The following is a 25,234-nucleotide window of genomic DNA, read 5'->3' as shown; positions in this document are numbered from 1 at the left end:
TGAGGAGTGGGGACCTTATTTATAATTCTGCCCAGGCCAGAGAACCCTCTGACTCTGGTCTTTTTAAGTGATTTTTCTCAACCAATTAAAGGACATTCCCTTATGCTAACGAAAATAGGATGCTTCCTAAAAATTCCTACTTTATGAAAAAATAATAATTTGTAATAATTTTATCAGTTTTTATATACCTCTAACTGAAATATTCAAACAGCTGAACCCACTTTAAAAAACAGATACTAAGGCCACCAGAGGTGTGAAAGGAGGTGGTGCAGGGGGTGGTTAGTGAGAAACTGGTAAAGGGCCACCAAAAATGATTACGTCATATAATGTTGAATATACTAATTATCCTGATTTGAGCATCACATATTGCTTACTGGTATTGATATTCCACACTGTACCCCACAGATATGGACTATCGACTATGTTTCAATAAAAAATTAATTAATTAAAAAATAAAAATAAAACTATTTCGATAACTATGAACAATTTTAAAAAAGGAATAAATACTGTTCTTTAAAATCTTGCATTAGCTGGACTAGTAAATCCTTTTTTCACAAATATTACAGAGGGGAACTTGACCTCAGGTTTTTTCCAATTGGTCACAAATTTTAAATTAGTGATAATATAAATATAAAAGTTAGTTCTATTTCTAGTAATAATATTATCTTTTTTTTTTTTTTGGTGGCTGGCCAGTACAAGGATCCAAATCCATGACATTGGTGTCATAAGGCTGAGCTGTATAGGAATGGTATTACTTATTAGAGTTTTCCCCCAAATTATTATTAAATGCCCCAAATAAAATAGTCCAATCACAGTATTCTGTAAAATGTAATAAAAGGATATATTAATCTGCTCTTCACAAGACTAAGAAGTTAAGCATTCAAAAGGAGTCATTTCATTAGCAAAGTACCTAAATCTCTTCAAGCAGATGTTCTTCAGTGTTCAACACAGTAGGTAGTGTTTGTTAACCTATATTTTTATGCGTTTTAGTTTTATGGAGTAATTTCTTTTTTTTTTGGCGACTGGCCTGTAAGGGGATGTGAACCCTTGACCTTGGTCTTATAGCACCGTGCTGTAACCATCTGAGCTCACCTGGCCAGCCCCTAGAGTAATTTCTTAACCTCCCATAATTTCTATATGTATACAGAAAAATCATCTTTATTTTTTAATCATGTATATGTATATTATGTAGATAAAGACATTGTTATTAGAACCAAATTCTTTGAGGAGCCAATTTCCTTCAACAGAATGGTGAGGGCCTCTTCCAAGAAAGGAAATGAGAGATTAATGTATCTGTTGTTGAAGTCCAGATATAAGTAGATGGGGCTCCTTGGCCTGTCATATAGGTTGTCGTGATGGAATGACAAATGACATGCCAATTTATAACAGGCCTTTTATACTCATGATCAGGGTTTCGTGTGTGGACACGTGTGTGCCAAATGGCTGAGTTTCAGGTCCCCCTACACCTGTCAGGAGTTAGGGAGTTGTGGCCACATACATAGTTGGCACAGGTTGATCTTTTGCTGGGGAGGACCAGCTTTGGTTAGAGTAGTCAATTAAGTAAGGAAAAATCTTTTTTTGACATCCGTAGCCTAAGAGTGTTCAGACATATTCAGACAAAAATGAGGTGAAACTCAATGACACGTCAATCTCAACCTCAATATCAGTTTCAAGACTTTGTTTATCTCCTTCACCTCTGTCTACTTTTCTAACCCAGTAAGTTCCATTTAAACTTTATAAAATACAGCCCACTGTTTCTTCCTGATGTACTTTTTTCTTACCCACGACATTGATCAGGACTGCAAAGACAGGCAGTTATGTATCTAGCGGAACACCTAAAGATAGAGCTCCATGTTTCAACATCTGTACCAATTAATATTTTAATAAAATGGTAGAACATTGTCTTTTTTCTTAACCAGAATTTGCTAGATAAGAGAGGTGAACTAGAGTCATTTCATTTATTCTGGTAGCACATAACACTTTGGGATGCGTACAATTCTTCTGGATTACTGGTCAAAAAAAAAAGTTTGAACTACAATAAACAGTTTCGATTAATAATTACAGAATACTTATTTTGATTTGAAAAAATCAACTTCAAGCCCTTGGATCCTCTGAGAAGCAGATGCCAAGACACATCAGAAGTTGTCTTAGTCTGCTTGGATTTCTGTAAAAAAATACCATAGCCTGGGTGGCTTAAACAGTAGACATTTATTTTCTGACAGTTTTAGAGGCTGTAAGTCCAAGATCAGGGTGCCAGTGTGGCCTGTTCTGGTGAGGGCCCTCTTCCTGGCTTGCAGACAACTGCCTTCTTTCTGTGTCATCACATAGCAACAGGAGAGAGAGTGCTCTCTGGTGTCCCTTCTTATAAGGGCCCTAATCCCATCATAAGGGCCCTACCCTCTGGACCTCATTTAAGCCTAATAACTTTCCAAAGCCGCCATCTCTAAATACCATTACATTGGGGTTTAGGGCTTCAACCCATGAATTGGTGGTGGGGAGACACAAGCATTCAGTCCATAACACAAGTGTAAGAGATTTCTTGGGGGAAATGACTGTGCAAGATGAAAGGGAGGGAACAGGGGTTGGCTGAGGAGCCCTGGAGAAGTGTGGCCTCGAGGGAATGCAGCGACACACTCAGAGGCTGCAGCTGGTGGTCTGGGCACCTGCTCTGTGCTCCCAGCTGCAGCTGCAGAAGGTCTGAGCTGCACAGTTGTGCACCACAGGTGGTGGTGGGATTTTTTTGTTTGTTCTTTTTTTTCTTTTTAACTCGGGCAAAACTCGACGGGCCAAGCTTGAAATTTACCAATAGAACCCTTTAAATATTGTAAGATCACTGGGTAAGGGAATAGATTTGAGACATAGTGGTAGCCTCCGTGAATTTCATTTATCTAAAAATATGAATTATAAGCGAGATGAGTGACAGGATAGTTGTCATCAGTCACGAGTTGCACTCTAGACTGCTTTCACTATTTATGTTGGTGTATTTTCAGAATTGTGTACCATAAACATTAAGCTAATACAAAGAATCAGGTTGTTTCTATCAGACTCTCAATCAAAGATTGTGCCCCATATCAAGCTTTACCAATATTTTAAGGATGCAGTCAGGAGGTGGGGTCTAAAGCATTCTGCCAGCCTCCACAACCCTCCCTTTCCCATTGGACACATAGTCCACAATAATAGAGGTCCCCAATGTCACCTCACATAGTGGGGAGCCCACATATTTTAAAAAGCTATTTTTACTAAGAAAGAGTAAGTTACCAATTACCTGGAAGTCTGGTTTTAGTCTTTTTTTTTTTTATATTATCACTTTTGCTTGCTCCTGCATTCTCCTTTTGAAGTCCCTCATGTGTCATGAGAAGTGAGTCTGGGAACAGGGTTCTGGCTCCCATCACTTGCAGAGGCTACAGGAAAAGGTGGTGCTAATGCTGATCTGTCCCCTGGGAGCTCGATCTCAAAAGTGACTAGCAGTTGGGTGACCTAAGCAGTGAGTGTTTCCCCGTGGACACTTTTTCTGGGCTGTCATTACAGAAACATCTGCCAAAGAAGGTCTGCTGCTTTGGTGTCAGAGGAAAACGGCTCCTTATAGAAATGTGAACATTCAGAACTTCCACACGAGGTGAGCACTGGGGCCCTGGTGGGCTTTCCAGCCTATGGAATCCAGGGGTGGAGGGAGACGGATGTCTGTCTACACCAGGGTTTTCCTCCTCCTGTCTAAGGGGCATTCGATGTGTGTAGGGGAACTGAGGCTATGGGATTCTTGATGCTTAGGGTCTCCCAAGGGAAAATGCTTTGATTTGGGGTGCTGATAAGGGAGTGGTATGCTGTGCCAGAATGGTTCTTAGATTTGGGGGATGTAAGAATGCACCTTGCTGGGGTCTTCACCTGGCATGGGGTGAAGGTGGCAGGTACTACTGCAGCTTCTTAGTGATGAGGTGATAGCCTGCAGAGTGTGCACTCCCAGGCACTCGCTAACCTGAGCCCTCCGCCCTGGAAAAAATGGGAAAATCCTCCATCCATCAGCTTGGCTCTGCTGAAATTCAAGCAAAGTAGGAAAATCACATTTGAAAAATGATAGGAAATGGGATTGATGAAGTCCAGACATAATTTTGTTCCTTGCTTCAGTCTTCTTTCTGGTGCAGATTTTCTGTCATTATTATGAGTCAACGGAGGAGTTGGTTATATTCTTACCCTTTGGGTGGTGACTATAAATGGGTCCATGGGTGATCAGAGAAAGGAGATGGATGAGCCCCACTGACACACTGGGGACGTTCTTCTAGTTAGACGAACCTCTAGCAGGTGTCAGGTGCTGAGCCAGGCCTTCAGTACAGACGGCAGCAGCCTTCCCTGTCCCCACAGCGCTGTTTGGCAGATGATAGGGGCGACCTCCCTCCAGTGCCGACCTCAGGGCTCCCAGACTCGCTCACTGCCCTCCTTGCTTGTCTTCCTCTGGCCCCAGATGGGCCCATGCACTTCAGCGGCATGGTCTTCATGCTCCTTTGTCCCTGACCCTCTGAGCAGCAGACTCCCGCTCTCTGCTTTCACGGCACCTGCTGTCACCAGGGAGCTCAGAGCCTGGCCTTGTCTCGGGAGCATTTAGTGCTGGGGTCTGGGGACATGGGCTTGGCAGTCAACATCTACCCTCGTAATTAAAAAATAAGGAAACTTATGGAGAAACAGGGGTGCCTGGGGGCTAATGATGGCTTTTGAAGTGTCCCCAGTACTCTTAGGGAAGTGTGTCCTGGACATTTCAGGGTAGATGTCCTTGTGTATGTTTATGGAGCAGACTCGGGGGGTAAGGACTGGAACGGAGACTTAGAGAGGAGATCAGAGGAGGAACCCTGGGACCGGCAGGGCAGGGACCACAGCAGAGGTGGCTCCCCTCCTGTCACTGTCTGTGCCAATAGACCAGATGGGGGCAGGAGGCAGGGCAGGGGCTTGGGCAGGGCTGGGATGGCTTTGAAAATGGGGAGGAGGGGAGCATGGGGGGCCCTGGGGAGAAGATGGGGGTTCAGGGGCCACTGCTTGCTGGTGGGGGGAGGAGGAAGGTGCCCGGGGCCTCCTGCATGGAGTCAGTCGGGAGGGGCCTCTGGCTGGCAGGAGCCGGCCACTGCCTTCTCTCCGTTCATACGTGTTCCTGCTCTTCTCCACGGTCGTGAAGTTGGAAAGATGGCCTTGGACTCTGTGCCCTCATCCACAGACACCGGCCTGACCTCATTGACTACTCAAAGCTTAACAAGGTCATTCCGGGTGGCCCGGCATGCAGGTCCCCCCCAGCACGGCCCAGCATGTTGGCCTGAGCACACCAGCACCGATCTCGCTCAAAGCCAGGCTGCCTGCAGGGGAGGCCTCTGGGAGAAAGCATGTTCTTCCAGCTGTCCTTTCTCCAGATGACAGAGTGAAGGGCAGTCGGGAGGACACTGGCCTGACATGGCAGCACCCAAAGCCAGGTCATCCCTTTCTGCCCACATCAGATACCTTTGCTGATTGGCTTGATTTTCGGTGAAAGCTTTATACACATTTTGTAGAGGTTTTACCTTCCTGGATTGCATGAGAAGGGAAGCCTGCATTTTGGGGGGGAAAGAAGGTTTCGAATACCCTAAGCCTTTTAAAACTCCCTTTACCTTTTTTGGAGGATCTCCTTGCAGACATATTGATTCCACATTGATTAACTTGCCTCTCGCAGAGGGATATTTCAGAACTATCTTGATGTTGAGACAAGATATTAGTAGTAGCCTTAGAAGAGAAGTCTTTGGGGGTTTTATTTGTTTTCAGAGAAGTTTTTTTCCCCCATAAAATTTAACTTAGGAAACTTTATTCCTTTAAGCTCAAGTCTCAGATTAGTATTCTAGTTCTTTCTTTAAAAGTAGTTTTAAAATGTAGTCTGGAGCTGGCCGGCTAGCTCAGTGGGTTAGAGCGCAGCCTTGTAACACCAAGGTCAAGGGTTCAGATCCCCATGCCGGCCAGCCACCAAATAAAAAACAAAGACAGGTAACCTGTGATGGGAGAAGAAATCAGTGCCCCTTCTGGATCTTGTGGCAGATGGTCCCTGCTGCCTTAGAGATAATGGCATGTGAAAATTGAGGCAGGAAGCCTGGCTGTCCCAGCTAGACATCCCTGTAGCATTTCCTCCTGGTGCCGATGTGCTTAGCTGGTCCTTCACATAGTGTCACTGTGTTTGGTGTGGGACCCAGCCCTCCTGCATGCTGCCCTCACTGTGTGGCATGACGGTTGTGAGAAGAGTGTCCTGGCTTCTGTGAGCTTTTCCAATGTCGCTTGCTCACCCACCTCCCCCAGTCTGTTGCGATTGACTATGGGGAAGCGCATGCAGAATTTACTTGTATCCTAAAGATGAAGACTACAATACTGCAAGGTTGCCGAAGAAAATGGGGCTTTTTCTCAGCTGTTCAAGGCATGTATTTTCTTATCCCCTGAAATGTTTACAACATGTAGACAGTGTACATTTTTTTTTTTTTCAATTACTCTTTATCTCATTTGCAAAAATGAGGAGACTGCACTGGATAGATCTCGTTTTACGAGCAATTTATAAGTGGTCAGTTTTATGACAACAGACCTGCAGTAATTGGCCATCTAAAAAGGGTGGAAAAATGATACTAATACTTATTTCCATAGTGCTGGACCAGACACTTATAGATAAACATGTGTATATCACACACACATATACTTGTATATGTGTATGTATAAAATCACACACGCACGTATTCATTCGATCTTCATGATGCACATGCATCATAAAGAAATAGGTAGTGTTATTATCTCAGTTTTAGAGGTGAAGAAAGTGGGAATCTCAGGAATCCACCCAAGGTCACATGGCCAGTAGCTGGGCTAGGGGGTGCATACTTGACACATTTTATCTCTTTAAGTTACAGTCCAATTCTTTAGCTTTCACGAAGTCTCAGAATCATCACTCTGATTTTAATGCCAAAATCTTTCTTATGTATTTTTTGAAAAAAAGAAGCTTTTACTCAGTCATTTGGTTTCATAGACATTTGCATAAATATGCAGGTAAGATTTGCTTAATGTTACAGCTGCTTTCAATCAAATGGTTCTACGTTTGTTAAAACAACATTTAATTAAAAAAAATTTTTTTTTGCCTGAAACTATTATATATGCTACGAGGCCAGGAAGCTGATTTTGGTGTCTCCACTGAGCTGGGAATATGTTTTTCAAGCCTGCACTTTTCAAATGTTTCACCATATTAAAATTATTGTGTTCACTGCAAAATATCCAAATGTTAAAATGGCTTTGCTGTTAAAATTCATTCAAGTCGTCCATGGACTAACACTACTTTTCATTTTGATTTTTCTATCTTATTCCCAGCCCATTTCAAAATTGTAATCGTTAATTTCTTTAATTGATCAAAACAAGAAAGGTTAAAGTCTGTTCATTTTTTCAGTATTTCAATTATACATCTCTGGTTAAATTTATTTTCTTGTGTTATATATATTTAACCTGTTTGACAGTGAAAGATACACATAATCTAAAGAACAAAAACGTCTTCACAAATTCACTTACGATTTTGAGATTTTGTCATCTCTTCTAGCTTTAACATCAGAGAAATGTGATTTTTGTGCTTTGCTGCTATCTCGTAACGTTCTTTAGTGAGCTAAAATTTGCACCTAGCAGCCCCTCTCTTTTACCCTCACGCCTTAGCTGTCTTATATTTAAAACTGGGGTGTTGGAGGAAACATCTCCATGATCACCTTCCAGATCTGGAAAATGTCGGTTTCATGATTTCTTTTAGAATGATTTCAATTTTGTTATTTATAGGCTTGAAAGTAAGCTCTGATGTATTCAGGGTGTCGTTTCTCAGTGTATTTATCCTCTTAAACCTCTTGCTCACATTTTATGGGGTGTGCATGGATTGTGTGGATTCTGTGCTTTTTTTTGTGATGTTCTGTAAACACTGGAAGGGATTGGGAAAAGATAAGAGGAAATTCACTTCTACCGTTGTGGTTCTGTGTGCGTGGGAAAGTGGCCTCCCCAACGGGAGGTGTATACAAAAAATTATTCCTAAGTCCTATTTCCAAATATATAGTTTAAAAACTGGTTATGTTGTTTTTCATGCAGGATGACCCCATAGGAAATATTAACCTGGCCATGGAAATCGCAGAGAAGCACCTGGATATTCCCAAAATGTTAGATGCTGAAGGTGAGATGAAAATTGTATTTACTACGTTATAGAAAATGTGTAGACTACAAAGTTATGGCTACACATGGGGACCTTGTAAAACATGATAGCTAAGTTAATTCTGAAATATTTGTGATTCCTAACCAGTTTCTGTCACTGGCCACGTGGGTACTAGTGATTTCCGTGGAGAGCTCATTCATAAAATCTTTTTAAAAATCCCACTCAAAACCAAGCCAGCCACACTGTAGTGAAAGGATTTGGTGAAAAGATCAGCTTTGGCTAAGAAATTGCATTTTTTTTTTTCCAGAAAAATGTTCTGTTTATTTTTTTTTCAACAACATAATTTATTTTCCTTAATCATGTAGAGACAAGTGTAGCAAATAAATTGCTTTGTGATATACTTCAGGAAAAAAAAATCCTTCTGGCTAGAAGTTATAAAATCGAAGTATAGACTATGGAATATCCAGCCCTCAGTGTACCTTCCAAACTTCCTCATTTCACTTTTAATTAATCTAAATTAAATTTAATTTAGCTAGATCTGCAAGAACTTCTGTGGCCTTTGCACGTCAGTGTCACTCATTCTGGGAACTAGTTTCAAATACCTTTTGTGCCATTTTTATGTGGCGAATGTGTGTGACCTGTACCTGTGCAACACCATCTAAAGCACATCTGTGGAGACCGTTCATTCGTTTGTTCATGATTCACTTATCCCTCAACAGACATCGATCGAGCCCCTGCTGTGAACAAAACCCTCTGCTGGGTACTGCAGAAAGTAATGAGATGTATGAACATATGAGAAGTTTTCAAAAAGTTCATGGGACGAGTCATATTATCTTTTAATTCCATTTTTCCATGAACTTTTTGAAGTACCCTCATCCATCCTACCCTCAGGGAACTTATATTCGTATATTACTTTGTTCATGTTAATATGATTCTTCCCTAGTGGTCTGTTGCTTCCACGAATTAGCATCGTTGGGGAAAAGTAAAGAAATTGATTGTAGTCGATAGTCAATCTTCCATTCCTCCCTGTTTTTAGTGATTGCATTAGAGCTGCTGTAAATAATTACCGCAGACTAGGTGGCTTAAAATAAAAGCAATGTATTCTCTCACAGTTCTGGAGGCTGTGAGCTTGAAACCAAGGAACTGGCAGGACTCTAAGCCTGTAAGAGGGGATCCTTCCGTGTGACTTTTAGCTTCTCAAAGTCCCAGACATTCCTTGGCTTGTGGCAGCAACAATCCAGTCTCTGCCTCTGTCTTTACATGGTCTTCGGCCCTCTGTGTCTGTCCCTGTGTCTCTTCTCTTCTGATAAGGACATCGGTCATATTGGATTAAGGGCCTATCCTACCCCAGGATGACCTCATCTTAACTTGATTATGTCTGCAAAGACCCTGCTTCTCCCAATAAGGTCACGTAGCAGAGTTTAGGACTTCAACGTATATTTTTGGAGACACAAGTCAACTCATAACAATGATCTTTCACTTAGGATTCCAAGTTTGCCCATTAATTAATTTAACCATTTTATCGAACACCTGTGTTATTGGGTGTTAACACTTCGATATACTATTCCAAATTCTACTTATGGCTTCTTCAAAGCTCTTTAGAGGGAGAAAGTCAATAAAACAATGAAAAAGGAACATAGAACATTTATTTTCCTCTTTGTCCATCTGTTCTCTCTCAGATAAGTTTATATTTTGTATGAACTTTGACCTATCTATATGAGAAATAACTGCCCAGAGTTTCCCCCCTTGAATTAAGAATAGCCAGGATACTAAAGAGAGGAAAAAATAGCCAACACTTAGTAAATTCATCTTCCAGTTCAGTAATGCCTCCCTTATACTCTAAAATTGAGGGTGAATTTCATACCCAAACACTCTACGATGATTATCAAGATCCTCCCAATAACTCTGGCACCACTGACGTGCTTCTCAGTTCTTGGGTTTTTCCCACGTCCGTGAGTCCTGGTCTGGGCGTGTGTCCATCCTGCTTGCCCTTCGAGGCTGATGGGACGTGTTAGTATGTTCATTTCTTCCTCCTGGTCTTCTGTTGCTTTTCTTTGTCTTTCCCTTTCGATGGTTCAGAAAAATGCTCCCACACGGTATTACTGTCTTTGTGGAGTCATTTCCCATGAGGATCTTCTGGCAAACAGTTGTGTCCATGGCTGCTGTGGTGTGGAGCATGCTGTGATATAACCACCCAGCAGACCCGCCCCATGCGATTCTCTGCGTATCTTTGCTGCTTGCACTCAGATGTACCATCATCGCAGCGTTATGTTAATGTTAACTTATTTCTGCCTCTCTGATTGTAATCTTAGGTCCAGGTCTCGCCCTCTCAGGTCATGAGTGCCCCTTGGTGAAGCCTTGCTTTCTCACCTGCTGCCATTGGCTTTACTTTCTATTATTTGGGTTGGTCTCTGAACCCTAAGTGGGGATTTTCAACTGGCTCCTTGGCCCCTTTCCCATCAACTATTACACTTCTCGTAAAGACTGTGGCATTTTTGCTCATCTGAACTATCCACCATGCTTTTAAAAGGTTGTGAAAATGGTTTCCCGATTTTTCTCCACCAGCCTTTTTATGGTAAGCACCAGGTTTCAATCTGCGGGCGCCTGTGTTCCATGTGGACTTGCAGAAAGGATCTCGTGGACTCCTGGGCCCTCCACATGTACAGTGATAGGAAACGCCTGGGAACGTGCTGTGGTCCATGTTCTGTTCAATTCCAGAGGCCTGATCTTGGCCGTGGATGTGCCTGCCTTCCTAGTTTAGGGCCCACCAGGCCCTTCTCTTTGGCAATTCCTTTATTTCTCTTGGCAATTCTCAAAAGTGCACAGAGGGTAATGAATTTGCAGGTGGGACTTCTTTGATTTGAGCCAAAATTTTAACACTGTAAGTGTAGGGGGGTGGAGGGGCGGAGATTCATGACTGAGGCCTCCGAGAAAGTGCTCGCTGGAAGCCTGCTGGTATCAGAACATCCGCGCAGTTAACCTTCTTTCTCCATGCAGATTTAGTAGACACTGCCAGACCCGATGAAAGAGCCATAATGACTTATGTTTCCTGTTACTATCATGCTTTTGCTGGTGCGCAGAAGGTGAGGATGTCAAACATGAGTTACTACTCACCTTTCACCTTCTGTGTCTTAACTTTTTTTTTTTTTAATCGTTTTGCTCTTTTTTTCTCCCCTCTCCTCTGAGTAAAGAGACCCATCTGGTTCTGAGGAGGAAGTCGTGTGTCTTTTTCAGTCTAGCTTTCTTTGAGATTTACTTTCTGTCCATGCAGTGGTATGCCATTTGTGTTTGTTTGCCAGAAGATTCCATACAGTTGCCCAACCCCACATGCTTTCCGTACATAGCCTCTGCAAACCTGGTGACTAGGTTTCACCTTAGGGAATAACAAGGTATTGTCTTTGCTTCATTCTGTCTGTTGAGTGACCCAAGTTTATGAACAAGGCTAAAAAGCAACTTACCAAAAAATGGTGTTGCCAAGAAACAATGTCTTTTCACATGTGTGTTAATCTGTTTCTGTTGCTTATAGCAAAATACACAGAACTAGGTAATTTGTAAGACAACAAAATTTATTGCTTGCAGTTTCGGAGGCTGGGAAGTCCAAAGTCCAGGGAACACACCTGGTGAGGACTTCTTTGGAGGTGGCTTTACAGCAATGTAGGGGCCTCACGTGGCAGAAAATGGCAGAGCAGAGAGAGACTAACCTCTCATGTGCTCTTCTTTGACAGTCCTCAGAACCACGCCCCTGACCACCATTACTAATCTATTCAATCCACACAGTCCTACAATCTAATCACCTCTTCAAGGCCCCACCTTTCAATTACCATAATAGGATTTCCCACCCTCAGTAGTTATGGTGGGAATTATGCTTCTAATATATTGACTTTGGGGATACAATTCAATCAATCCACAGCATTCTGCCCCTGGCCCCCAAAGTTCTTGTCCTTGTCACAGGTAAATACATTCATTCCATCCCCAAGGTTTTAACTTATTTCAACTCAAAAGGTCCAAAGTCCCATCTGTGAGGTCAAAAGTTATTTACTGCTGAGTTACCATGGTGAGACAAGTATAGGGTGCATATTCCCATTCAAAAAGGGAGAAGTATCTCCTCACCAGATGTGTTCCCTAAACCTTGGATTTCCCAGCCTCTGAAACTGTAAGCAATAAATTTTGTTTTCTTACAAATTACCCAGTTCTGGGTATTTTGTTATAAGCAACAGAAATAGACTAGTAGAACATGGTTCTGTTTTCTCTCTTGCTGTTGGTTATTCCAGCAGCTCATACAAATGGTAGCAAGAGTCATACTAAGAACATGTGGATACTCTTCTCTTTAGATGTTTTGTTACTCTTGGTGATTTCTATAAGCAGCACGGTAAGTATGTATAAAGGGTATTACAAGACATGCCCTCTCCAGTGAATTTCATCCTCGCATAAGCCAGACAATTTACAGAGCAGAAAGCCTAACACTGATGAGGTTGGGGATGAGGACGGGGTGGGACCAATGGGCAGCACAGCCCTGCGAGTCTTCCTCCAAAATGATGTGCATTCCTCGAGAGGACGTGGCCTCATGAGTCACGGGTGGGGTGACAAGCTCTGATAGGTAGCAGATGGGTTCCCATAGGAATGTGACAAATGCGCCATTAAAAGCCCATCAAAGGAGAGGGAAGAAAACAAGCCCTCCACTGGATCATTAAAGCAACAAGCTGTTCCCAGGTCATTTCAACCCTGTATGGTCTTCCCGAGGTTCAGGATTGTGGGCCCGTGAAACGTACAGAAAGCGGGTCCCTATAAACCAATTGTTCTTCCCTCTGTCCCCTGGTTTCCCCTCTTTGTCCGTGTGTGTGTCTCTGTCCTGTGGTATTCTTTCCCCCTTCAGACATTGTGAACACCCCCAAACCCGACGAAAGAGCCATCATGACCTACGTCTCCTGCTTCTACCACGCTTTTGCGGGCGCGGAGCAGGTACTCATGCTTGCCCGTGGGCCGTGGCACTGCTCGCCCACATCTGGTTTTTGTGGCCTGTGCGTGTGTCCACCTACATGTGTGTTTGTGTGTTTCTCATCTGACCTTGGACTCTCTCGGAGTGTTTCATCATGACCTAATATGGCACGTTCCAAACCGTGAATGCATTTTGTTTTGTTTTTTTCTAATTTTTTATAACAGCTTTCACTTTAGACCATTCTCAATGTGTTTTTAGTCTATTTCCTCTTCTAATATATTTCCTTTATTTCATTAGTAAATTGTGGGAAACTTGTGCTTTAGAGAAAAAACAATGAAAATTGAGCCATGTGTCTTGAGCAGTAAAGGGGACCTCTGACAAGGAGAAATGAATGCCCTTGTAACATGCCCTTGGTCCCCTCTGCCTAGAAATTGCCTTCAATGTTCAGTGGTTTGTTCAAACATATTTCAAGACTAATATTTTAAGTGAAATAGTGAATGGGACAACAAAGTTAGAAACTCAAACAAATTCACATCCCTCCAAACAAACGCCCTGGGGGACATCGTGGGAGAATGTCCTTCAGCTTTCTGCATATTCATACATACCTGTGTATGTTTCTTGCCCTTGGCATATCTCTACTTGGAGAATCCTGATAGACTGGGCCAGGGCTTTAGAGGTGATGCTTTGGGCCAGGCAATCAGCCGGGGAGGTTGGACAGGCCAGTTGCTCTTCCTGATCATGATTTAAGGCCCTTTGCCACTCCCATCCAGAGTTTTGCCTTGCAAATGGCAATACAGGATTCCTTATTACTGCAATGACTTATCATGTAGGTTGCATTAAAGCAAGCTCAGCTCTGTGGAAGGATCCTATCTGGAAAGTTCTGTGTATTTATTTCAGGAGATGAGGACTTTAGGGAACTCAAGTGCATTGACACATATGATCTCACACACACGTGCACACACACATTCGGGACCCCATCATTTTTTGCTTTGATTGTCAAAGGTTCATGCCCTCAGGGAGTTTTCACTCTGCAGTCATGAGGTTACCAGAGTGTTCAGGTGGACATCCAGGGACCCAAGATCCTGGTTTCCTTGACCCTTATATTTCTGTTACTAACTTGCTCCATGTGTTACAAAGCTTGTGTGTAGACTAATGATTTCTCCCCCATTATTCCCAGTATATTCAGCCTGCCGTGTAAGTCCGTGTGAAAACTGTAAAAAAGGTGTGAAACGATTCACTGTATTGAAAAGCCATCCCCCCAGTCTTACCCCGCCCTGACCTCAAATCTGACCGTCTACAGCATAGCACCTCCCCTGCCTGCCGCCTTCAGCTCTGTGTGTGTGTGTGCATGTCCCCGTCGACAGAGCCATCCTGTTTACCTATTGTGTTTTACAGGCCGAGACAGCAGCTAACAGGATATGTAAGGTTCTTGCTGTGAATCAAGAGAATGAGAGGCTGATGGAAGAATATGAGAGGCTAGCGAGTGAGGTAAAGGACCCCGGTGACCCCTGTCTGTCCACACTCACCAGGGGATGAGGCCCAGAGGGGAAGACACAGGGGTTGTCAGCGTTTCTTTGCACCTTTCATCTCAGGTAGAATCAAAGTAGGAAAATACACGCTATCTCAGAGGTGGTTCCTCTTGCAGCAATGATTTTTGGCACAAACATAATCCCAGGGGTCTTTTCAATGATCCCAAAGCCTAAGTGGAGCTTGCACATTTGAAGGTCCAGAATGTGATTCTGCTCTCAGCTCTGCACTCCAGGCTGGACCCCCCTTGACACCATTGCATTACTAGTCTTTTCTTGCTTCATTGGCTATGGACATCACATCCAGAAGCCTTGCTCCACACAGTGGCCAGTGTCAAAGGAACTAGCCCAGCTGTCGTGAGGAGGTGGCTCTTCCCCGTGTGTCTGTATAAATATCCAGAGTGAACTCAGGGGAAGACGGAGCCCTCCCTCCATGGTGTTTGAACCTGAGTTTCTGTAGTGCTTTTCCACAGGTCTGCAGCCATTTTTGGGGTTAGAACAACACTTTTCATGTCACTCCTCTTTTGGTTCTTATTTTAGCATAAATAGCAGCTAAGCAGTCTGCTCACTGCCTCTGCCCTGTTTCCCAAATACAAGGAAGGGCTGAGGGAGACCCACAGCCACACACAGGTTCAAGACTAAGCAATTTTTGCTGTGACTTAACTTATTTAAGTCTGTACTGGGAAAAGTATCAGGACACTCAGAATAAACCTTCCTCAGAAGTAGTATATATCAATCCAGTCTGACATTGAGTTTATACCTTCATACTGCTGCTGTGCAAAAATTCAACCTGATGGCACTGTTTAATGCCACCAATAAACTTCAGGATTTGAAATGTGCCCAGGACTGAAGGACGGATGATCTTCAGTAATTAAATTCTTCCTTTTCTTACTTGGTCCCTTATTATCCTCCTAAATCCCTTAGCCCACAGATATATCACCATTTTCACTATTTTTTATTCTAATCTACTGTCATTTTCCAAGTGACCAGTAGGCGTGGGTATAAATGATGAGATTTTCAGCAGGTCATTTCTAAGACTGAGATAATAACTCAAGAGAAGGGGTGTGTACATTGTCCTTAAAAATCCACTGCCCTTTTCACGTACATCACATGATTTACGTAAAAACTAGATGTTAAAATATACTTTGGCATTGCGTCAGTTCCAGGCTTACGGTACATGTGTCTAGTAAATAAGCTTATTAGATTTGAGCTTATTTTTTTAAAATGCATTTTAAGTTAAACCCAATTCTTTGTGGAATCTATTACACTACATTTTCATCATGTCCTTACTTACTTACTTACTTACTTACTTATTTTTATTTATTTATTTATTTATTTACTTATTTATTTCATTTGAAAGCTCCATCCAGCATTTGTCTGCTAATGTCTGGTCCCTGAGTTTCTTGTAAATGTCACATTTTTGTAAAGAGCGAATTTATGTGCTGACTATACGTTTTCGACCCATGTGCGGTATCGTTGGGGCGATCACGAGTGGCCATGGGTGGCCCCTGAGAATTTCTTCATGCCATTGTGCATAGAAGTGACTTTCCCTTCCTTTAAGTGACAGGGCTGTTGTAACCCCACGTCAGTATTTTTAGGAACGTTCAGTGAATTCATTCCACATTATCAAGTGTCTCTGTTTTCCACCTGGGGGCGATGTGCTGGTGTTTTCAGCTGTCTCCTTGTGTTTTGGAAACAGCTTTTGGAATGGATTCGTCGCACGATCCCCTGGCTAGAGAATCGGACTCCTGAGAAGACCATGCAAGCCATGCAGAAGAAGCTAGAGGATTTCCGGGATTACCGTCGGAAGCACAAGCCCCCCAAGGTGCAGGAGAAATGCCAGCTGGAGATCAACTTCAACACCCTGCAGACCAAGCTGCGGATCAGCAACCGGCCCGCCTTCATGCCCTCCGAGGGCAAGATGGTGTCGGTGAGTGGCCAAGAGTCATGTCCTCGTGGCCCTGGGGGGCACCTTCTTTTTTCCTGAAGCCTTTTGACCCAGGTCCCTTCTCTGATGGGCTGCTGAGAAGCACGCATTGACTTCTTGAATCTCTTCAGCTATATGAGTATGATTTTGGCCCCATAACCACTTCATTCTTGTTTTTCTACCTACCATCCTGTCTTTCTTGACTCCACCTGCCCTTGGTATGGTGTGCCATGAAGAGCAGGCCTTTAATAAATGCCCAGCATGTGGCCCTCCTGACCCTGCCTCGTCTTCCCCCACCAGACCTTGCAGCTCTAGGTCATGCGCCCTCTCTGCCCTCTGCGACAAGCCACACGTTCCACCTTCTCCAGGTCTAGGCCTGCATGTATCTCCCTCTCTTCTGAATCATCCACATTGGCATGTCCAAGTGCTCCAGAATCTACACCCAGCAATGAACACCGATGACTCAGCATCTCTCTGTAGCTACTGACCCACTTCTCAGCAGCCCCGTTCACCGCAAAACATCTGGAAAGAGCTCTTTGGGGTGCCCATTTCCATGTCCTCACAACTCTTTTACTCTTCTTCCCATAGTAATCTGGCTTCTGTCTCCCCCTCCATGGAGACTATTCCTGTCAAAGTCCACAGTGTCCTCGTTGATTGTCTAATTAATAGTCACCGTTACATCCTTGGTGGCTTTGACCTAGTTGCATGTTGTCTGCCTCTTGAGTTCTTCCCGCTGTCAACCCTCCTCCCTTGCCAGCGAGGCTCCCCCTCTGCTCAGGGTTGTATCTGGGGCACTGCACGCCTGGCCTGGGTTCTAAGACCTGTCCCTTAGCTGTACACCTCCAGACAATTCCATCCCAGCCTGCGGCTTTCATTACCGCTAACAATACCCGCACCTCTCAAATCTTACCGCCCCTGCTTGGCCCTCTCCCTAAGTTCCAGGCTCGTATATCTGCCTGGGTGTCTCAAAACCATTTCAAACCTAACATATCCCAAAGAGCCCTCCCACAGCTTCCTCTGTCCTAGTAAATTGCATCATCGTCCCCTCAAGTTGCTAAATCTCCAGACCCAGGATTCATTCTTGATTTCTCTCAGTCTCTCACTTTCTTACTCCAGCTCTTCAGCCAGCCCTGCTGGCTCTCCATCCAGATCACATCTCAGGTCTGTGTCCTTCCCTCCGCCCCGACTGCTGTCACCCTGTGCCAGGCCACCATGGTCTTGCTGTGGGACCTGCAAGTAACCCCAAACTGCTCCCCTTTATCTTTCACCCCTGAAAATTTATCCTCCACCCTGCAGCCTCCATCATCTTTCAAAAATGTAAGGCAGGTCATGTGTCCTTCCCTCTCCAAACCCTCCAGTGACTTCCCAAAGTATTTAGAATGAAGTCCGGGTTCACGATCCTGGCCTGTAGGGTCCAACATGATATGACCCTTCTTGACCTTGCTGGTCACATCTCTGGCCACTCTGCCCTGATGCACAGTGTTGTGGCTACACACCAAGCGTGTCCCCTCCGTGTGCCCACTTCTTCGCGTAGCTGGCTTTTTCTGTCGTGGAGCTCCAGCCCAAATGTCACCTGACCCTGTTTTGTTTTTCCCTTGTGACATTTATCACTATCCGAAGTGAACTTGCGTGAGCACGTTGTCTCTCCCTGGCAATCATGTAAGCTGCCGGGGGAAGTGAGCTGTATGGCTGTTGTCAACTCTTATAAGTCTCTCATCGGTGCCTGGTACCTGCTAGATGACAGGAAAGAGTGGTTTATGGTGGGTGAATGGATGATTTATCTCAGTCTGAATAAGGGTTGTTTTCAACAGAGTCACTTCGAAGCCAGAAAATTTAAACCCTAAACATCTCTGTCCACATCTGGAGAAGTGTCAGGTTAGCAGATGACAACAGCCCTACTAGTTTGAAAAGGTCCCAGTGACCATAATTAAGTCGTTTGGAAGCCAGACTAGTGGAATGGTTATTTGGGGTACAAAAAGGAGCAGAAGACAGAAGGGTCGCACCATCACACACATCGCAGAGGGGTTTACAGAAGCAGCACGAGAAGCTGGAGTGTAACGGGGGCGCTTGTCCCTGGACCTTGCAGGACATTGCTGGTGCCTGGCAGAGGCTGGAGCAGGCCGAGAAGGGTTACGAGGAGTGGCTGCTCAATGAGATCCGGCGGCTGGAGCGCGTGGAGCACCTGGCTGAGAAGTTTAGGCAGAAGGCCTCAACGCACGAGACCTGGGCTTACGGTAGGACTTGGCCTTGGGCGTGGACACATGAGAGTTGAGCTGTGCACAGAGTCGTGATGCATCTTCGCCAGCGCTGTGCCTAATGTCTGTGCCGCTGGGACACGTGTCCTCACCTTTCTCTGCTCAGTTGTCCCAGTGCTAAATTTCTTCAAGGGGTAAGCTTGAAAATGGATTCTGTAATCAAGCACGTAATATATTTCTCCAGAAAATGGCACCCAAAATATGTTCACACACTTACATACGTAAGACCTGGCTTCCTTCCTTTTCTACTTAATTCCACACGTATGTGTTTAGCTACCAGCTTCCACCAATAGGATGTGTGTTAAATATCACAAAGCACCATAATTAATAGCCTACTTTTGATTTACTGCATGCTACCAAATGACTAGAAGAGAAGAGATCCAATGCTCACATTACAAAGAAATGATTTAGTTTTGCAATGATGCATGTGCTAATCACCCTGAATAGATCTGCACACGTTGTATATACATGTACTGGAATATAACTCTGAACCCCATAAATATGTACAATCAATATGCTCCTATATATATATATATATATATATATATATATATATATTTTAAAGGAAATCTGATTGGGGGCCGAGCCCGTGGCGCACTCGGGAGAGTGTGGCGCTGGGAGCGCGGCGACGCTCCCGCTGCAGGTTCGGATCCTATATAGGACTGGCCGCTGCACTCACTGGCTGAGTGCTGGTCACAAAAAAGACAAAAAAAAAAAAAAAAAAAAAAAAAACATAAAGGAAATCTGATTGGAAAGGAAACACACAAGATATTTTCTGTAGTCTATCTTCTTTATTTGACTTACATTCATCTGTTTCTTTCAGGCTTGACAGACACGCCTGTTTGCATACCATGATAACATGGTCACAATTTTTTGATTGTGTGCTGGGCTAAATAGTCCTTGTTGCTTAGACAGAAGAATGAAACATTCTCTCCATCTTGTAATAATAATAATAATCTCTTTTGAGAAAGGTTGGGGAGATTTTTCCCTCATTCTTTGGTTTCCTTTTGCTTTATTACTGCTTGATTTAGTTTTTATTTTTTATTGCTTGATTTTTGATATTGCATAGCAAGGTAGGTACAGGTGTGGATACTGGAGCCAGACAGGCTGGGATCCCGGCTCTGATACTGAGCACTTGTGCCTTGGATGAGTCATTAACCTGTCATTGCCTCAGTGTCCTCTTCAAAGTGAGAGTGAATAACAGTACCTCTCGCTCAGGGTTTTTATGAAGATTTAATGAGTTCATATTCATAAAGCCTTTCAGTCAGTACCTGGTACATAGTAAGTGCTATGTTGTCATCATTAAATAGCTGAACATTCGCTTTCCATTTCCAGCTTTATAGAATCAAATTCTTAAAGGTCATTAGCCAGAGAATAAACGTGGAGCCAGTTATAATCACAGCAAGATTTAAGAAATATTTATAGGGAAATAAGTGGAGGTTCAGAGAGGAAAATCTCTAACATTTATTATCAGGAAAAACAAAACACAGGCTACATTTGACCACAGAAAGTAGAGCTTTCAAACGAAAAGAACTGGGGTCGGGTTGAAACCCACGGAAAGGCACCTGGAGCACGTGTTGTGTCTAACCCTCCCAGGAATACGTAGTAACTTAACTGGGCATCATTCAGGAAAATAAATTACTATTACTTAGAGTGATGAAGGATACAGATTTGCTTTTTAGAACACACTCAGCATGCTTCCCCGCTTCATGCGCGGAGACACAGGCTTTCAGATCACCGAGGGCCAGGTGGCATGGGCAAGGGACAGCCTGAATCCCGCTGAAACTCCTGCCTGGTTTTCAAGGCTGCATTCCTGCCCCTCTCTTGCTGCTTTGGGATCTGGACGTACCCTGAGAATCTGGCCGCTGCCAAGAGACTGCTGTGTGACATCAGTGTAGTCACGCACCCCACCCCTGCTGCCCTCTTTGCAGGCAAAGAACAAATCTTGCTGCAGAAGGACTATGAATCGGCGTCGCTGACTGAGGTACGGGCCCTGCTGCGCAAGCACGAGGCCTTCGAGAGTGACCTGGCCGCACACCAGGACCGCGTGGAGCAGATTGCGGCCATCGCACAGGAGCTCAAGTAAGTGCTGGTGCCTCTGTCCCCTGAGAGCTCGTGGACCCCAGGTGCCCTGCCCCATTCCACCGGGAGGATGGAAGGCCTGCGTCCTTTGCGGGGCTCAATTCACAGAGGATCAGGCTGGAGCCCTCTAGGATGGGACCCCTCTGCTTTCCTTAAAGTGGGGCCTTGGTTCTTTGGTTGAGGGTGAGTCCCTGTGTCCTCCCCTCCAGCAGCCCCCCTGCCCCCAGCCCAGGCAGCTGCACTCCCCAGAGGATGGAGAAAAAGTACAGAAGCCTCTGCCATGCCAGGTGCAGGAGGTGGTGCCACTGCCTGCCCAGGAACCAGCACAGGCAGAAGTCACTGCTCTCCTCTGAAGCAAGAGACCCAACAGCCTGCTCTTCCCTGTCACCCAATGTGCGCTGTTTGACACTGGCATGCCCACGCAGCTCAGGCTGGGTTGAGCCCCAGGCGGACACTGAGTGGACATTGTCGGTTCTGTACCATGTGAGCCCTGGCTGTGGCCACCTGGACAGAGGTCCTTCTGTGCAGCGTTTCTGAGCTTTTCTAAGGCCTGTGCCCCCTTTCAATAAATCCAGAATTTCATTCCCTAGTCCTTTCCCCTTCATGATGACTGCTGATATATCTGCAGAATTTTTGGAGCCTGGCACCTAAGGGTAACTTTCAACATTAAATGATCAAAGTTGATCTTGATATATTACAGTTTGAAACGCCCGTGTTCCTCACTTGTGACTAGAGAGAACCCCTTGCTGAACAGATGGGCTCTCTTCTAGGAGTATTCTGTTTTCCGGGCTTGCCCATATCAACTCTTAAGTATTTGTGGTCTTTCATACGCAGTTCATTAACTATACTTGAGGCCTTCCATGGTCTTGTTTCTCACGTTTCTTAAATGCTGGCTTTTTGATTGCTTGATAACGGTTACACATCAAATAAGGGGATGGGAATAAACGCAAGCATTTAGCGCTCTATGATAGCTCCCAGGAGTAATTTGGAATAGTTTTAAGTGTTGCCATAAAATGTAAGTAATAATTTTATATTTTTATTCCTGGTGTCCCCAGTACCCATTTCTTCACAGTCAGGAGATAAAACACAGACAGAATTTATGTCTGTACTTATCTTACTGTTATTAGCATCCTTTTCCTGTCCTAAAATAATAAATCAGAGTTTTTGTGCAGTTCTCCAAGAGCGTAAAAAAGAATCATACACCATTATGCAAACCCTAACTCCTTGAAAGCAGATATGTGTTGAACCATCACTATGAATTAAAGAGAAAAGGGAGAAATGTATACCCTCAAAATAACCTTGGAGGGGTGACCACTGGTGTCTCCAGTACAGAACAGTAGAAGGATTCCTAAGCTTTTGTTTTTGGAGAAGTTTTTATTCTCTTTGATATTTGCATTTTTAAAGAGCCATAGCCTTTTGTTTTGTATTCAGGGCTGTGCAAACTGCTGGTGTGTCTTGGTTGGATTTGGTGTTTTGGTTATAACGAGCACAGAAACCTTAGTCAGCCTGGGTCTGGTGAAGAGCGTGTGTCTGTAGAAAGCTGCTGTTTGCTCTTGAGAGCTGGACACGCTTTAACTGGGTGATAGGGACCCTCTTATCCACTGCAGAAACTCCCAGATATCAACCAGATGCATCTCCTTTATTCAGGAACAGAAACAATAAAATTCAATCAGTACAAGTTATTATTTAAGAAAAAAAAACCCAAAACAGACAAAAAAAACCCCAGTGGTGGACGATGATGGCCTTAATTTAAGGTCAAAAGAAGAAATAAACTTAAGCTTCAAGGAAATGGATTTGGCAGGGTCGGAAGGAACTTCTTGAAAGTCATTATATCATGGGCTGTTTTTGAAGACGTCTCTTAAAGGTATCTACACCTCTGTGAGTCTCACGTTCATCTTAACCAAAAGCACGATTAAATTTTGTACAAGATTCAAAATTTTTATTCTTGGAGATGCTAGGTTAACCGTCCCGTCAAGAACTTGCTTTCATGGTAAATTCAAATTATTTCACAAAGATCCCGGGCAGGCTGCATAGACAGGTTGGGAGAGGAACAGAAGGTAGTTCGTGAGAAAATCATTCTGCTCTGGCTTGTTGCACCAGTGGCACAAGACAAGGCAGAGCCTCTTTATCGCCAGGTGGGAGGGCTCTGTTCTGTTCATTGTAGAAGTCCCTGCTGTGTTAGATAAAACCACAGCGCCTTCTGCACAGGGTCAGTGGTGAGGCCACAGCGTGGTGCAAGCCGACACCTAACTCCCTCTCGACTCAGGGTGACATTCCGGCCACTGTGGCTCCAGCCTGGGCTGCAGGACTGTCAGGTGCATTGCCACTTAATGATCAATATGGAACTATCCTGATTTGATCATCACATATTATACACAAATACTGCTAGTCAACTCTGTACCCCACAACTAGGTATAATCAATTAGGTTTCAATAATATAAATTAATTAATTAAGTTAAAAACAAAATAATACCCTCTGAGGGCCTCGCTGAGAAAAATGAAGGGAGGATAAAGTTAGCTGGAGGCGTTAAGCCAACCGTGTTTCTTGGTTCTCTCTGTTCAGAGATCTCTGGACCAGCAAGAGTTTTATAGTTCCTCGAGTACTTTTTCTGAGAAGCGTGATGTTTGCAGTTATGACAATTGACAAAACCCCCAAATACCTGGCCAATTCTCTATCAGGTCTTTTTTTATGGTTTGAACTTGTCTGTTTATCTTGAGCCCATGTCCATGTTCCCTCAGATCACCTAGGAAAGTTAACCTGTATTTGTTTTCACTTTTAATAGTGAACTGGACTACCATGATGCTGTGAACATAAATGATCGGTGCCAGAAAATTTGTGACCAGTGGGACAGATTGGGAACACTTACTCAGAAGAGGAGAGAGGCCCTGGAGGTGAAGTCTTGAAGCCACCTGTTAACACGAAATCTTTTAATAGAGGATCTTTAATTAAGTCACTGGTATTAATTTTCTGTTTCTCTGCGGTGGTGTGTGTAGGAAATGAAACAGATTGTCTAGTGAGAGGTGCCTCTAAAGAGAAGATAAAAAGTGGAAGAAAGCACTAGAAAGTTGGTAGTTTTCTGCTATAATTTATCCATACAGAAGTAAAATATACTTCTGAATGAAAAAAAAAGAAAATCCAGGGGTAATGAGATTATGGCATAAACTCACTTTGAATCAAGTAGTAACTACAGTAAAGTTCCAAAAGTCCTTCTATGGGAGTCAAGTGACTGAGTCAGGAAATCAGGAAGAAACTAACTTGAGATGTTGCAAAGAGGAAAATGGTGACAAATATTGAAGTAAGGAAAAGTTGATACAAAGAATCAGGATGAACCTGGCCTTGTCCAAGCGTGAGACTTGGATAGAGGTAGCAGTAGGTAGCTGGTGTCTGACCGTATCTGATTGTCTTTCACCAGGGAAGACTGGTACTACATGAGGATAGAGGTTTACCAGTTCCCTGAGTCTTTGCACCCTGACTCTGATGAACCTTTTAGAATGCATCATATGAAGCTTCCTAGATGCCAACAGGCTGTTACGTATCTGGTATCTGCTTAAAGAGAGAAACGTGGAGAGAGGGCCAGGCATGTCACAGAGACAGCACAAACATCTTAGAACAGGAGGGGGAAAAATGAATCTAATTATGGAAGACGTACAGATAAGCACACTTTCACTTCCTGCTGCCCATCGTCTCTACCATGTGAGACACCCACAGGATCCTCCTCTGTTGCTTGAATCCTTGTGCTGTCGTTCTTTCTGTCTTTGCTTGGTAGGTGACTTTGGGAAAGGCATGCGATTCTCTGCACACTGTTGGCTCTGAAATGCAGAGATGCCCTGAATTTTGTTATCTGGCAGGGTTTGAGAATTGTGTCCTCTAGCTTAGTCCTGCTTTGGTTGAAAGCAAGTTGCTGTATCCTGTATGTGGATTCTCAGTTTTCAAAAACTTAGCATGTAGTAGCATACTTTAGGTACTTTAAAAACAAGGCTACTTGGATATTATTAAATCCTTCTTTGATTCAGAAGCTACCTCAGAGACCTACAGGACTCAACCTAATCATTTGAGCGTCAGATAATCCTTTGTAGTCACCTGCTAATGTGATTAACAAAATTTCAGATAATAGTTTATTATTCTGGAATACATTTTGACATTTTCAGAGAGTTTTTAAATTATTATTATTTAGTCTATGATAATGCTTGCTTCCGTTTACCTGATCTTCAGAGAACTGAGAAATTGCTGGAAACCATCGATCAGCTTCACCTGGAGTTTGCCAAGAGAGCTGCTCCTTTCAACAACTGGATGGAAGGAGCCATGGAGGATCTGCAGGACATGTTCATTGTCCACAGCATTGAGGAGATCCAGGTAAT

General features: G+C 43.8%; 1 protein-coding gene across 1 annotated transcript in view; it reads left to right on the top strand.

Annotated features, from left to right (window-relative positions):
* Positions 1 to 25,234, top strand: part of ACTN2 (actinin alpha 2) — a 64,141-nt gene that overhangs the window by 25,602 nt on the left and 13,305 nt on the right. Inside the window, exons 5-14 of the mRNA XM_063082707.1 lie at positions 3,529 to 3,616; positions 5,159 to 5,237; positions 8,089 to 8,170; positions 13,023 to 13,108; positions 14,481 to 14,573; positions 16,311 to 16,541; positions 18,625 to 18,772; positions 20,725 to 20,875; positions 23,659 to 23,767; positions 25,089 to 25,229. Of these exons, the coding sequence (XP_062938777.1) occupies positions 3,529 to 3,616; positions 5,159 to 5,237; positions 8,089 to 8,170; positions 13,023 to 13,108; positions 14,481 to 14,573; positions 16,311 to 16,541; positions 18,625 to 18,772; positions 20,725 to 20,875; positions 23,659 to 23,767; positions 25,089 to 25,229 (1,208 nt within the window). The remainder of the gene's footprint in view (positions 1 to 3,528; positions 3,617 to 5,158; positions 5,238 to 8,088; positions 8,171 to 13,022; positions 13,109 to 14,480; positions 14,574 to 16,310; positions 16,542 to 18,624; positions 18,773 to 20,724; positions 20,876 to 23,658; positions 23,768 to 25,088; positions 25,230 to 25,234) is intronic.

Source organism: Cynocephalus volans, chromosome 18 (assembly GCF_027409185.1).
Source record: "Cynocephalus volans isolate mCynVol1 chromosome 18, mCynVol1.pri, whole genome shotgun sequence".
In the NCBI taxonomy this organism is placed as follows: domain Eukaryota; kingdom Metazoa; phylum Chordata; class Mammalia; order Dermoptera; family Cynocephalidae; genus Cynocephalus; species Cynocephalus volans.
Note: the sequence above shows the minus strand (reverse complement) of the source record. Positions and strands in the feature narration are given on the sequence as shown.